At 36.1% G+C, this 14,036-nt stretch overlaps 1 protein-coding gene across 3 annotated transcripts in view; it reads right to left on the reverse strand.

Moving 5' to 3' along the window:
- Positions 1–11,319, reverse strand: part of LOC127118174 (probable LRR receptor-like serine/threonine-protein kinase At3g47570) — a 95,989-nt gene extending 84,670 nt beyond the window's left edge. The window contains exons 1-2 of one of the 3 annotated variants that reach the window (XM_051048327.1): positions 8,580–11,319; positions 8,077–8,479 (exon numbers count right to left, since the gene is read on the reverse strand). In XM_051048327.1, coding sequence (XP_050904284.1) covers positions 8,124–8,479; positions 8,580–11,256 — 3,033 coding nt within the window. In that variant the 5' untranslated portion in view covers positions 11,257–11,319 and the 3' untranslated portion in view covers positions 8,077–8,123. Of the gene's footprint in view, positions 1–8,076; positions 8,480–8,579 lie in introns of those variants that run through there. The other 2 variants (XM_051048330.1, XM_051048329.1) reach the window with 2 other exon arrangements.
- Between the last annotated feature and the right edge of the window lie 2,717 nt (positions 11,320–14,036).

The raw sequence follows: 14,036 nt of genomic DNA on the forward strand, positions 1-14,036 counted from the left end.
AAAATTCTTTATGATTTAACATAAGATATAATAAACAAGATTCCACATCACTTCGGTTAAAATCCACATCCGCATTGAAATGTAGTGATGTGACTCAACTGAACAATTTAAATTTACTCAACAATTTACTTAAAGAAAGTACTAGGAAATTTACCTAATAACCAATTCTAATATGACAGTTTTATTCCATCCACCAACTTCTCTAACATTTGCATATAGAATGACCTTATGCAAGTCTTTTAAAAAGATACAGGAAAAAGAAAGAAAATTAAAGTTAATGCATCTGTTGTAGAAGTTTCTTACCAATTGCCTTACAAGTTACTCGCAACAATTGTCATCGAAAACTGTTGAAGATAATTGATCTTCATTTTATTGTGGTTGGATTGATTTAATGGGTGCAATGAACTTTGTTGGAAGTGTATATACTTTTTAGTCAAGTCAAATTCAAAAAACGACAACAACTTTCTTTACACCGATTATCGGAAGAAAAAGAGTGGAAAACTAACCGATTATAGAAAGAGGAGGATAAACTTCGAATGGTGAGAACCGCAACTCGAGGAGGATGAACTTAGGGCAAATGGAAAAGGAGCATGAACAGAGCCAATTTCTTTGAACACTTTCTTTTCTTGTTTCGTTTTTGGTTTTTATTTTATTTTATTTATTAATTTAATTTTGATTTTGATTTTATTAGTTTAGTTTTGGTTTTAATTTATAATTTTATTTTATTTTATTTTTATTTTTAATTTATAGTTTTGATTTTAATTTATTTGGTTTAAATTTATAATTTTGGTTTTATTTTAGTTTTAGTTTTATTTTATGATTTTTCTTTTAGAATTTAATTTTGATTATTTATAATTTTAGTTTTGTTTGATTCTAAAGTACAATTTAGTTTTATTTTATTTTTATTTTTATTTTATTGTCACCCAATGGGGTGATCATATTGTTGGACTTCCAAAGGAAGGTCCTTGATTCCCTACGGGGTGATCATATTGATGGACTTCCATAGGAAGATCCTTACTGCCCTAAGGGGGTAATCTTATTGTTGTACTTTCACAAGAAAATCCATTATGTCAGAAAGATCCTCGATGCTCAAACTGACACATACGAATCGTCGATACGTAGCACATAGGAAAATGTTCTTAAAAGAGGGAAGCTTAGGATTCCCATAAGGAACATAACTCTTTTAAAAAACATAAATTAGACCCACCTCATTAATATGCATGTGAAAATCAAACCCAACATAGTATCGTCAGAGGGACTCAACATTGTCTCGTCATGAAGACTCAATATAGTCTCACCCGAGGGACTCAACATATTTTCGCTTGAGAAACTCAACATAGTCTCGTTAGAGTTACTCCACATTGTCTCATCATGAAGACTCAATATAGTCTTGTCTAAGGGACTCAACATAGACTCTCTCACTACGCCAAATAAGGGAAAAGAGGGCGCTTATTTTGGCCTATAACAGCGCTTTTAAGCGCCCTCTAACGTGGCGCTGGCATAGGTAAAGACAACGCTTTGTTTTCCTGGAGAAAGCGCTGTCTAAAGTGGCCCTTTAAGGGCCACATTATAGTGCGCTTTCAGAAAAAAGCACCCTCTAGAGTGGTCCATAAAGGGACACCTTAGAAGGCGCTTTCTGGAAAAAGCGCCCTCTAAAGTTGTCAATGTAAAGTGTTTAGAGGGCGCTTTCTGGACAAAGCGCCCTCTAAAGTTGTCAATGTAAAGTGTTTAGAGGGCGCTTCCTACAGAAAGCGCCCTCTAAAGTGTTAGTTATTTTAAAAAAATTTGTTTAAAAAACAGTGGATATTTAATTGGTAACCTGTTCGCATGCTGCAAAAGTGTAAAATTCATATTGATTTCATCCTTTAATCCAATGTTATACACCATTAATCCATTTGATATATACAACATGAATCCATTTATATACAACATTAATCCTCCATATATACAACATTAATATATGATTCTTTGATCAACAATATACAACAACATATTCATGATTTAGTAAAAGTACAACAACAATATACAACATATATACAACAACAGCATACAACAACAACATTCCATACATATATGTACAACAATATACAACCTAGCTATATGATTCTTTGATCAACAATGAATTGACACAATTCATCCTTCATTTCATCCAAATGAGCTCTTGAGTAAGATTTGTATTCCTCAAAGTACTACAATTAAGAGAATAAAACATATTCATGATTTAGTAACAAATTAGATGAAATATCCGATAATATTAAAATAAACCCTAAGTTATTATTCCATGCCATTTTTGGGATGTCTATACGATTCAACGCAATGATATCTCTCATAAATCTCAATACAAAAAATCCGCAATCGACCGAATTGTTTTGCTGAGGACACTACACAGAAAAACAAACAATATATATATAGTTAATTTCTTACAAACACTATTATAAGCAAAAAAACAAACACTATTATAAGTAAAAATAAGATACTTAATATATACCTGAACTCTGATCCAGGTAATGTCCTTCCTATTACGGTAATTCTTTTTCGATCTAAATTTTAGTATTGCCCTAACAAAATAAAAACGTATATTGAGATCAATCTGACAGACATAATTAAATATACAAATACACACGAATATTTAGGGGAATTTCACTTACGCGTCAACCGTCTTCTTCATACTCGGATATTTACTCCAATCACCCGATAACGAATCGAGATAATACACCATTAGTCTCGAAAGATCCATAGCAACCAACACCCAGTGACCACTATAAAATAAAACAAAAATTTAGATGCATGAAAATTTTCTACGTAAAAGATATACATAGATTAGAATGAAATTATTAGAAAGAAAATCTAACCCGTTGCCAGAATTAAACGGTAAAAAATACAAACTGGGTGTAGTATTATCGTCGGCCGCCATGAATCTATCGACTAGTTCATTCTTTACGGATGTTGGATTTTTCGTTATAAACGTTGTGTTGATACGGGAAGCAGCAATAAAATTGAATCGGTTACACAATTCAGTTCCCCGCATCAATGTTACATACATATACCTTAAATAGAAACATAATAAACATTAGACTACTCATTGAAATATGTAAATAAATTGTTCAACTAAGTAAATAATAGATTGATCGGAGTACCATATGTATGTATGAATGACAGCGATGCCCAATTCTTCGTGTTCAAAAAGTTGTTGCATGTCCTCCTTTGCAATTATTTCGGAATGAGCAAATCCGAAAACACCTTCATCAAAATCTACACTACGGATGGCGCCGTGCATAATATCGGACTCTTCCACCATTTTCTCAAGACGCATCATAATTTGAGATTTTGTCCCGGACGTCGTTGGAATATCGTTACCAGCTTTTTTCAACTTTCGACCGGGAACCTAAAAATTCATATAAATTAAATCATGACTTTTTGTGATGCAACAGAATCGTTACGTATATAATTCAATGGGTATATATATTTGTACCTCTTTTTGAGATGCAACCGACTCGATGCGTCTTGAAATCCCTTTACCAGCTTTATGTGTGGGTCTTGTAGGAGTCTAACATTACCATGTAATAAGGATTGATTAAATATCATAATTGTAGCTGAATTGAAATGTGAATACTAAATATTCATAATCATTTAGAACATATATACCTCGGCATCTGGGAAAATTAGATCTGACGGCCATCCAACAAAGGATCCGACTGCTTCTCGCATCAACGTTGTCTCTGAAACAACGTCAGGTAATGGTAGAAGCGCGTCGGTATCTAATACAAGGTCAACCGAAACTTTCATATATCCCACCGGGAGGGGATTATGGTGAAGTAATTCACCCGAAGTGTTGTGCACTTTTCCCTTGCCAACTATGCGATAAGTTGGTGACGATAGATACAGCTGACAAGGTGTAATGCCCTAAACCAATAATAAATGTTATTGTTAACGTGTATATGTGTCAAGTAAAAAAGTGCTATTTTAATTTCATAATAACCTATATAATTACCTCGGGAAATTTCGGTTGACAATTGATACTAGCTCGGTCACTAGTATCTTTTGCCTCGGAACCGCACCTTTCCTCTCTATACCTTGCATTCTCCTTTTGCAGTTCGAGTACTTGTGCCCTTAACTCCGCCAAGGTGTCCATCACCTCTTTGTTGGTAGGATTTTTTGTTTTTGGTTTTTTATAAAATGACGACGGAGTCACACCAAAACCCTTACCCCTCACACGACCGGAATACTCAGGAACATTTAGTACTCGACTAAGTACGCTCCTGCAATCCTGGACCTCGGTTGAAGGTAAGGTTTGGGATAAAGTCTCCTGAAATATTATTAGAGGAGATTAAAAATGAATTATATGTCTAACAAAATTTTCGATATAATTAAAGAAATAATGTTTCATATACTTACACATTCGTCATAAACATTTTGAACCGCTTCAACGACAGCCCCATCCTTCCCAACCCGAGCAGCCTTCCACAATACGTGCTCCGGAAGAGATGTTGCGTCACTTTTCTCCTCGGTTAGCTACAAATTGAATCAGATTATAAGATCATCAATTATAACATATTGTGACAATGTATAAGCTCATAGCATTTGAATATACTCACAATTCTTTGTTGTAACCGTGCATATCCCGTACGCCCTTTTTTGTACGGATACGCGGGTTTTGATGCCCTTTTCCGATTTTTGTCGCTTACTTCCTGGATAAAAAAGTTTAAGGCATATTAGAACCAAGTAACTTAACAATTGTATAATACCATAATTAATAGACATTACATGGAATTTTTCGTTTCTTCGTTTGGCGACAAAGTTATCCCATTCTTCGGCTGAAATAATCTCCGCATACTTCATTGGCCGTTCTGCTTCAACAAAGTTTCCTTCCTCATCCTTGAGAAATTTGTTGGACAAAAAGGATCGAAATCCTCGGAGTCTTTTTCCGGCCAATTGAATACAATATTTTTGCCGGCTTTCATCGATGTGAAAGGATCTCTAAAAAACATACAAATGGAGTGTGTTATTATAAGTAATATTATAACAATATATGGTCAACAAATAGTCAACAAAAAAACATATAATAATATATGGTAAGTACCTGTATCTCGGACCATATTTTTTCTTTGCCAACCTTCAATTCCGGACTTCTCCAATTATCACATGTAATCGGAATATGTTGTCGAACAAGGGAACCAATGTAACTTGCCAACATTGAACCGTTAGGCTCAATTAGTTGGTCTTCAGCACTCCAATGTACTTCGAATTTTTCACCCTTGTCTCTTGCACGAATGATTGACTTCATAACAGTCAATCCTCGTTTGATTTCTTTTTCAACATTGTTACGTGATCCACTCGCGTCATGGGTATTGTCTTGGTTAGCCATTTTATCTGTAATATAGAAATGATTCAATAAGACCCAAGTAAGACAATGACCATATTCGTGAAGCTACACAAAAAACACATTCATATACCTTCAATTTCTCTCATGTTACAACAATCTAAACTCTCTCTTTTTTCATCATTATTGAATACAAACTCACACACACCTACTGCATACAAAAGACCAATGCAAACTTATGGTGTTTGGAACATGAACAAACTTGCATCCATAATCATCAAACTTCCAAGCACAAGCTCAAACACACTCCAAATGACATCAGTTTTCAATCAGAAATAAAAAACCTTACAACAAGGTGCTCATGAACACCATATAGTGCTCGTTTGCCCTAAACAACATTAATCAACATAATGCACAAAATGTAAAACTCAGTTTAGAAAATGCCCTAATCAAACACCTGAAGAAAGTGAACGGTAACGATGGAGAAGAGAAATACCTTCAAGGTGACGGTAACGATGGAGAAGAAAGTGAACAGCGACGGTGGACGCAGATAACTCAGTGAACGTGAACGCAGCAGCAGAAACAGGCGACGACGACGACGACGGTGAGGGAGGGAGAACGAACGGAGGACGAGAGTAATCGCAGTAGAGAGTAATCGCAGTAGAGAGAAAACCCAGTTACATAAACGAAATAGCATATAGAGAGGGAAAATAAAGAGACATGCAGTATATATGTTATAATTTTAATGTTTAATAAAGGGGACCTTAGAGGGCGCTTGTGTAAAAAAAGCGCCCTCTAAAGGGGGCCTAAGAGGGCGCTTCTAAAAGCGCTCTCTAAGGCTTTCCAAAAGCGCTTTATAAACTGGAAATGTACATGGACTTAGAGAGCGCTTTTTTGAAAGCGCCCTCTAAGGGTACCCTTAGAGGGCGCTTCCATAAACGCGCCCTCTATTGGTGTCCCTCCATTTCCTCATTATTTTTTCGCTTCACTTTAGAGGGCGCTTTGTTACAAAAGCGTCCTCTAAAGTGCGTTGTCTATTCCTCCTTATTTTTCTCTTCACTTTAGAGTGCGCTTCTTTAAAAAAGCGCTCTCTAAGGCTTTCCAAAAGCGCCTTATAAACTGGAAATGTACATGGACTTAGAGAGCGCTTTTTTAAAAGCGCCCTCTAAGGGTACCCTTAGAGGGCGCTTTCATAAACGCGCCCTCTATTGGTGTCCCTCCATTTCCTCATTATTTTTTCGTTTCACTTTAGAGGGCGCTTTGTTGCAAAAGCGCCCTCTAAAGTGCGCTGTCTATTCCTCCTTATTTTTCTCTTCACTTTAGAGTGCGCTTCTTTAAGAAAGCGCCCTCTAAGGTGCGCTGTCTATTCCAGTTTTTGGCGTAGTGTCTCAAGGAACTCAATATAGCCTCGTCAGAGAGACCCAACATTGTCTTATCCGAAAGACTCAATATAGTCTCTTCTTGGGGACTCAATATAGTATTGTATGAGGGAATCAATATAGTCTCGTTAGAGAGACCCAACATTGTCTCGCCTAAGGGATTCAACATTGTCTCGTTAAAGGGATTCTACATTGTCTCATCAAGAAGATTCAATATAGTCTATGCTGAGGGGCTCAACATATATGATCTCATTAGGGAGACTCAATATAGTCTCTCCAAAAGGACTCAACATAGTCTCGCTTGAGAGATTCAACATGTCTCTCTCGAAAGGCCCTATTAGACATCGTCATAAAAGTTATGACCAATACTTCCTATAGGGTGGGGGTAAGCAACTCGACCATGTTCCTCTAAAGATTCAAGGGTGAAGGATTAAAGCACTTCAACCTCTTCGAGCCCTCGTGCTTGAGGAAATGTGTAGTGGAATAATTGAAGAAGACCATGTGGCAAGGGCGAGGGTTGTATGCATTATCCATCAAGAGTCACCCTTACACCAGTTCTTGTACCCTTCATCGGGTTCGATCGTCCATTATCCGAATCAGTCGCCCAACTTCTAATTCACCGTCCATGTCGTGCGTGTGTTCAATCAACAATCAATTCCTAAGAAGTCGTGGGGTCTAACTATTTCCCCTGAGTTTATGGATATTAACCATCCACTCCAATGAAGGTTTCTCGAGAGAGATTAGGCTCACTCAATTAAACGCCCTTAGGGGAAATAAACAGATCAACACCATCATACTAAAGGACAATATCTAACATACAGCGAAACCACCATGCAAAGTTTCTCATAACATCGCATGTGAGCTAGCTCTAACGTTCAACAAACCTTAAACCTCTGACAACCATAATCCATTTAGGATTGTCACGCTCATTATACTTTTATCCATTACACAAAATATCCGAACAATAGAATGAAATTTTTATTCCACTTCTTTTCACTCATTTTAGAATATCGAATCATAACCTTATTTTTTTAAAAATAATTTATTGGACATTTGAATATACAATTCCAATATAATATTTATATTTAATTTGTTATCAAATATCCTAAAAATACATGTTAACATTTGCCTTATTTATTTTAATGCAATTGATGCTCATTCACTTAAAAAATAAACTAATAGATGTATTTTATTTTCAATAACAATAATATATCACATTATTTAAATTTTAATTTGTTTATATTAAATGTTCGAAAAATTATTAAACTTTTCTGAAACCAAAGTTATTGAATTATCCCATGTATAACATTTCCAAACAGTACCACACATATAATATATTGTAATTACAAACAACACAAATTCTTATAGGAATTCAGCGCGATACAAAACACCATTATTTCATTTTATCATAGTAGTAACAATGTCTAGTGGGACAACTTCTGTTTAATTTCAAGCAACTTCAGTATGACATGTTTTGTGAGCATTCTCTTAGCAGGAAATTCTTCAGAACATGCAACTCCTATTGTAGCAAACATCACGAGACACTCTTTTATGTTATTTTCTACCATCCATGTCTGATCTTCAACAGTTGGTATAACCAAACTTGAATCTACAATGTCAAGAATTTCTTCAGGAATTTTCATCTTACACAATTTGTGTAGACTAAGATTCTCATAAAAGATATGATCTGTTGGTCTCTTTCCAGTAAGCATTTCCAACAACAGAATCCCATAGCTGTAGATATCTCCCTTTGGTGTTACCGGACCACCAGCTCCATACTCTTTTCAAACCACAACAAAAACTTTATAAGAAAAAATATTTTATATAACAAATATACGAATGATATATAGTAACAAGTAAGGGATAAAAAAGAACTTTACCAGGAGGAAGATATCCTATTGTTCCTTTAATTGTTGAGGAGTCAACTTGATCTTTACTTGAATGTCTTGTTGATCCATGAATGAGCCTAGCTAAGCCAAAGTCTCCCAAGTGAGCTACCATATCTTCATCAAGAAGAACATTGCTTGGTTTAATATCACAATGAACTACAACTTGGTCTTCATCATGGTGAAGATAATCCAAAGCATGAGCTACATCAAGAGCAATGTCTACCCTTTTTGAGAGGATGAGACTATGATTTTCATTTTCAGACCCTTCATTATTATGCAACACATTTTCAAGACTCCCTTCAGGCATGAACTCAAAAACAATAGCCTTGAAATCTTCACCCTTGTAATCAACACTTGAACAACAAGTTAAGATCTTCACAAGATTCCGGTGTTTCATCTTTCCTAAAGCATTGCATTCTGCCACAAAACTCTTTGCTGCCCCACGCGTTTCAAGATTCAACACCTTTACAGCAATAGGTCTTTCAAAGTTGGGGAGAGATCCTTTAAAAACAGATCCAAAACTTCCCGTCCCTGCCAAATTGGATAAAGAAAATCCATTGGTTGCTTCATGTAACTCTCCGTAAGTAACTCCTAGTGCCCTATTTTGAAGAGATGGTGAAGAAGGTAACTTTTTGGACTTTCTCGTGAGAAAATGGACAGTTATAAAAGCTACGAACGAGATCAAAACCCCGCCAATTACACTGATGATGATAAGTTTCCTTTTTAGAGATTGTTTGTGTGTCTTGGAGGAATCCCCAACACATCTTGGAAGCTTCAATTGAGGTATCCCTCCACAAAGGTTCTTGTTTCCAATTAATGAAATTGCTGTGACATTTCTAAAGACACCACCTATGGGAACCTCACCATATAGATCGTTAAAAGATATATCTAACTTATTCAAAAAGATAAGGTTTTCTAGTTCAAAGGGGATTGTGTTTGAGAAATTGTTATTAGAAATATCTAATATTTCAAGGGATTTTAAAGAGCCCAAGAACTGAGGTATTTTTCCATGAAAAAAGTTTCCCCACAACACCAGCCTTGTTAATGTCAAACAAGAAGCAAGATCCATTGGAATTTCACCAAACAGATTATTTGAGTGTAGATACAAATGTGAAAGATGCTTCAAATTACCAAACTCTGAAGGAATGGGACCAGTCAAAGAGTTGTTGCTCAAGTAAATATATATTACACCATCTAGATATCTAAATGTTTGTTTTGGTAAATCACCACTCAATTTATTTATAGCAATACTTAAGATCAACAATTGGGTGCAATATCTTAGAGAAAATGGAACACTTCCTTCCAATTTATTGTCCGAAAGATATAATTCAGACAAAATAGTAAGATTTCCAATACTTAAAGGAATGCTATCAGATAATTTGTTTTCTTGCAACTCCAATCTTACAAGATTCTTAAGCTTTCCAATTGAATATGGAATTGATCCTTCAAGAGAATTGGTTCCAATGTCTAAGTATGTTAAACCAATTCGTTGTCCAATACTTTCAGGTATCACTCCATATATCTGATTAGCTCTTAGATTAAAAGATCTGAGATTGGCGGAAAAATTTCCTATATGGTTAGACAACTTACCACCAAATTTATTGTTCAAAAGACTGATCTTATACAGTTGAGAACAGTTGGTTAACACAGAAAGGAAATCTAAATCGCGAGCTCCTTCACTCCCGAAATTATTATTCTCAATATTAAAAAGCTTAAGTTTATTTAATCTACCTAAAGTAAGAGGTATTGACCCATTAAAAGAATTTGTTCCTATATCAAAAATTTTCAAATTGGTGAGGTTGGATATTGAGTTGGGAAAAGTTCCTGTTATATGATTTTGTCCTACTAAGAAGTTAACAAGTTTGGGGAAAACAAGATCTATGTTTGATGGAAGACTACCAAACAATTTGTTATTCCCAATATCAAAAGTTTGAATATTGGATAGGTTGTAAAGAGAAAGAGGAATTTCACCAGACAAATTATTTAAAGCTAGAGTCAGATATGTCAAACTTGACAACTTACCCAAAGAATAAGGTATGGTTCCTTTCAAGTGATTTTCTGTAAGAGATATCATTTGGAGTGATGAAATATTTTGGAGTGAAGATGGAATTGTACCAAATAGATTATTGTTTTCAAGAACCAAGGTAGTAAGTTGTTTCATTGATTCAAACCACGTGGGAACTCTTCCGGTAAACCGATTTATCAGCAACTCTAATACTTTGATACTTGTGCAGTTAGTAAGCTCTTTAGGAATCTCTCCTTGAAGTTTGTTATTTCTTAAGTCAAGAGCTTCCAAGCGCTTCAAACGACCAATCTGAGCAGGAATTTCACCATGCAAATCGATGTTGGAAAGTGTGAGAAATCTAAGAAATGTTAGATTTCCTAAGGATGGAGCAAGAGTGCCACCCCATGTTTGGTTCTCCAAATGCAAGACAGAGACTCTCTTGTGACGACGACCACATGTGACTCCCTGCCATTCACAGAAATCCAAAGAATGATTCCATGATGGTAGAGAATTAGGCACCCCATTTGTAAGTTTTTCCTTCAAAGAAAGTAAAGCTAACTTATCGGTGTTTGAACTCAAAGAAAGAGCAAATGTAGTTGTCGGAATGAAATAAACCAACACTTGGCTAGCAAAGAAGAGAAAAAACATTATACGAATCATCATTTTGCTATTAGAGAATTTGTATTATGATATACAGAGCTTTGAGATGTGACCATCATATATAGAGAAATATGTGCTATAGGCATGTGCTTGATTGATGGTCGCATTCAATGAATCCATAGAGCATATGAAAGAGACCAGAGGCAGCTGACAAAGGTGTATAAGGTATATGGACCTAAATGATATACCAATTTTACACTGTTAGAGTTAGAAATCTACCATAATCTATGGAGAATTTTAATTAATCTTGATAAATAAGATTGTTCTCACCCACACAATAATAATGAAAAAGAGAACAATGGAGAAAGAAAGAACGCTGAAAAAAAAGAGTATTTTCTTCTGAGTTTTTCTCTGCCTACAATCTATGGAAAAACTTCTTTATTCACTTTACAACTGCAAAATTCTGTGAATATAATGTTATGACTTCTCTATTACAAGAATAAGTGTTACTCCCTCTATTTATAGATTTAGGTTAGCTTGCTCACTAAGCCAAAGCTCAAAACTATAAAAGACTAAAATAGTTAACACTACTAAAAATAGACTTAAGTCGAAATCATGTGGGAAATAATATGCTTCGACACTTCGACATACTAATACAACTCAACACATTAGGTGATTCGACACTTCCTTGCTTCTGTCGAGCAACCTGCTTCGACACAAGGAACTACAATTCAACATACCACTTAATTCATTGTGTATAAGCTATCTACATTCATCATAGCTCTTAGTCTTATGAGCATTTCGACATGCACTCCCTTCGCCATGATGTCTACAATCTCATTCTCGGTGCTGCAGTGTTCCACATTCATCTTCTCATCTGCTACCTGCTCTCGAAGATAATGGAACCTCATTTCAATATGCTTGCTTCGACCATGTGCTATCAGATTCTTCTCCAGATTGATAGCTGACATGCTGCCGATCTTCATGGTAATTGCTCCATGACTCTTCGTTGTTATTTCTTCCACCAGATTCATCATCCACATTACTTGACATGCACAAAGGGAAACATTTATGTATTCTGCTTCGCACGACAATAATGTCGCTAATGGCTCATTTCTCGAACTCCAAGCAACTGGTGCACCACCTAGCATAAACACATAGTCGGCTATCGATTTTTTATCCTCAACATCACTACACCAAATTGAGTCGGTGTATCCCACTAGTCTGCATTATTTTCCTTCATCGGCTGTAGGAAATAAAATGCCATAGTCAAGAGTTCCTTTCAGATACCTTAGTATTCTCTTCGTCACTGCTAGATGTGATACCTTTAGCTTCTGCATGAATCTACTCATCATACCTACATTGTATGATAAATCGAGTCTTGTGTGACAAAGGTATCGAAGTGATCCAATAAGTCTTCTATATTGGGTTGGGTCGACATCATCTTCATCTGAATCTTTCGACAGTTGTAATCTGGGCTCAGCTGGGGTCGAAGTTAGGTTGCAATATTGCATCTCAAATCTCTTGAGTATTTCGCATGCATACCTTCTTTAATGCATCATCAAACCTCTACCACTCTTGTAGAATTTGATGCCAAGGAAATATGAGATGTCACCCAGATCTGACATTTCGAATTCCTTTTTGAGATCACCTTTGAAGTCTTCGATCTCTTTCTTGCAGCTACCTGTTATCAACAAGTCATCGACACAGAGACACAGTATAAGCAAATCGCTCTTGCTTCTTCTTACATATACTCCATGTTCGGTTTTGCACTTTACAACTCCCTTCTCCCTTAGAAAGTCACTTATCTTCTTGTTCTAAGCTCTTGGATTTTATTTAAGTTTGTACAGGGCTTTATGCAGCCTGTACACCTTTCTTTCTTTGCCTTGCTTCACAAACCCGGTTGGTTGTGCAACATAAACTTCTACTTCTAAGGGTCCATTCAGGAATGCACATTTCACGTCCATCTAAAATATATGCCAGTTGTTCATGTTTGCTAGACCAACAACCAACCTAATTGTTTCGATCCTAGCAACAGGTGAAAAAACTCTGTCGAAGTCGATTCCTTCTTTCTGAAGAGATCCTTTCGCCACAAGTATCGCCTTGTGTCGAGTCACTTCTTCTTTGGGATTCAACTTCACCTTGTATACCCACTTCACATTGATTTCCACCTTGTCTTAGGGAAATTCGACAAGTGACCAAGTGTTGTTGACTTCAATTGACTTCAATTCTTCGTTCATTGCTTTCACCCACTTTGAATCTTTCAATGTCTCAGATGCATTAACTAATTCGACATCTGCGTAGAAAGCATAGTGTACCAACTCACCTTCTTCATTGACCACATCATTGTTACCACAAGAAATTTATAGGGCATGTTGAAGGCGTAATTAATGAAAGTGCCTTATGGATTTAAGGATTATACCCCACCAAGGGGAGGTTTGAAAGAAAGCTGAGCCCAAGATAAGCAAGAGCTGGGAAAACCACAAGTTACCAGAAGATGAAACCGACAGAAGAATCATGTTTGGTCGAAATTCGTTCTGTCGACTGAACTGGAGATTGGGACTTAAGAAATTCTTGGTTGTACCAAATACATAGGAGATGGTGTCGACATAAATACCTGAGCGGGATAAGTTTGAAATTCAAAATGACTAGCAGTTACAAGGAGAATAAGCGCCAAAATATGGAGCAGTTTTTATATCGTGTGGCACGACGTCTGTTATTTTAGGGTAGTTTTTCTTGTAGACGGTTTCTTTAGTTCATTATAAATAGGGGATCCCACAGAGGACTCGGGGTGTTCACTTTGTACCAAAATCACTTGTAAAAAACTTCACATTCCCAGCGCG

The sequence above is a fragment of the Lathyrus oleraceus genome, chromosome 2, assembly GCF_024323335.1.
Source record: "Lathyrus oleraceus cultivar Zhongwan6 chromosome 2, CAAS_Psat_ZW6_1.0, whole genome shotgun sequence".
In the NCBI taxonomy this organism is placed as follows: domain Eukaryota; kingdom Viridiplantae; phylum Streptophyta; class Magnoliopsida; order Fabales; family Fabaceae; genus Lathyrus; species Lathyrus oleraceus.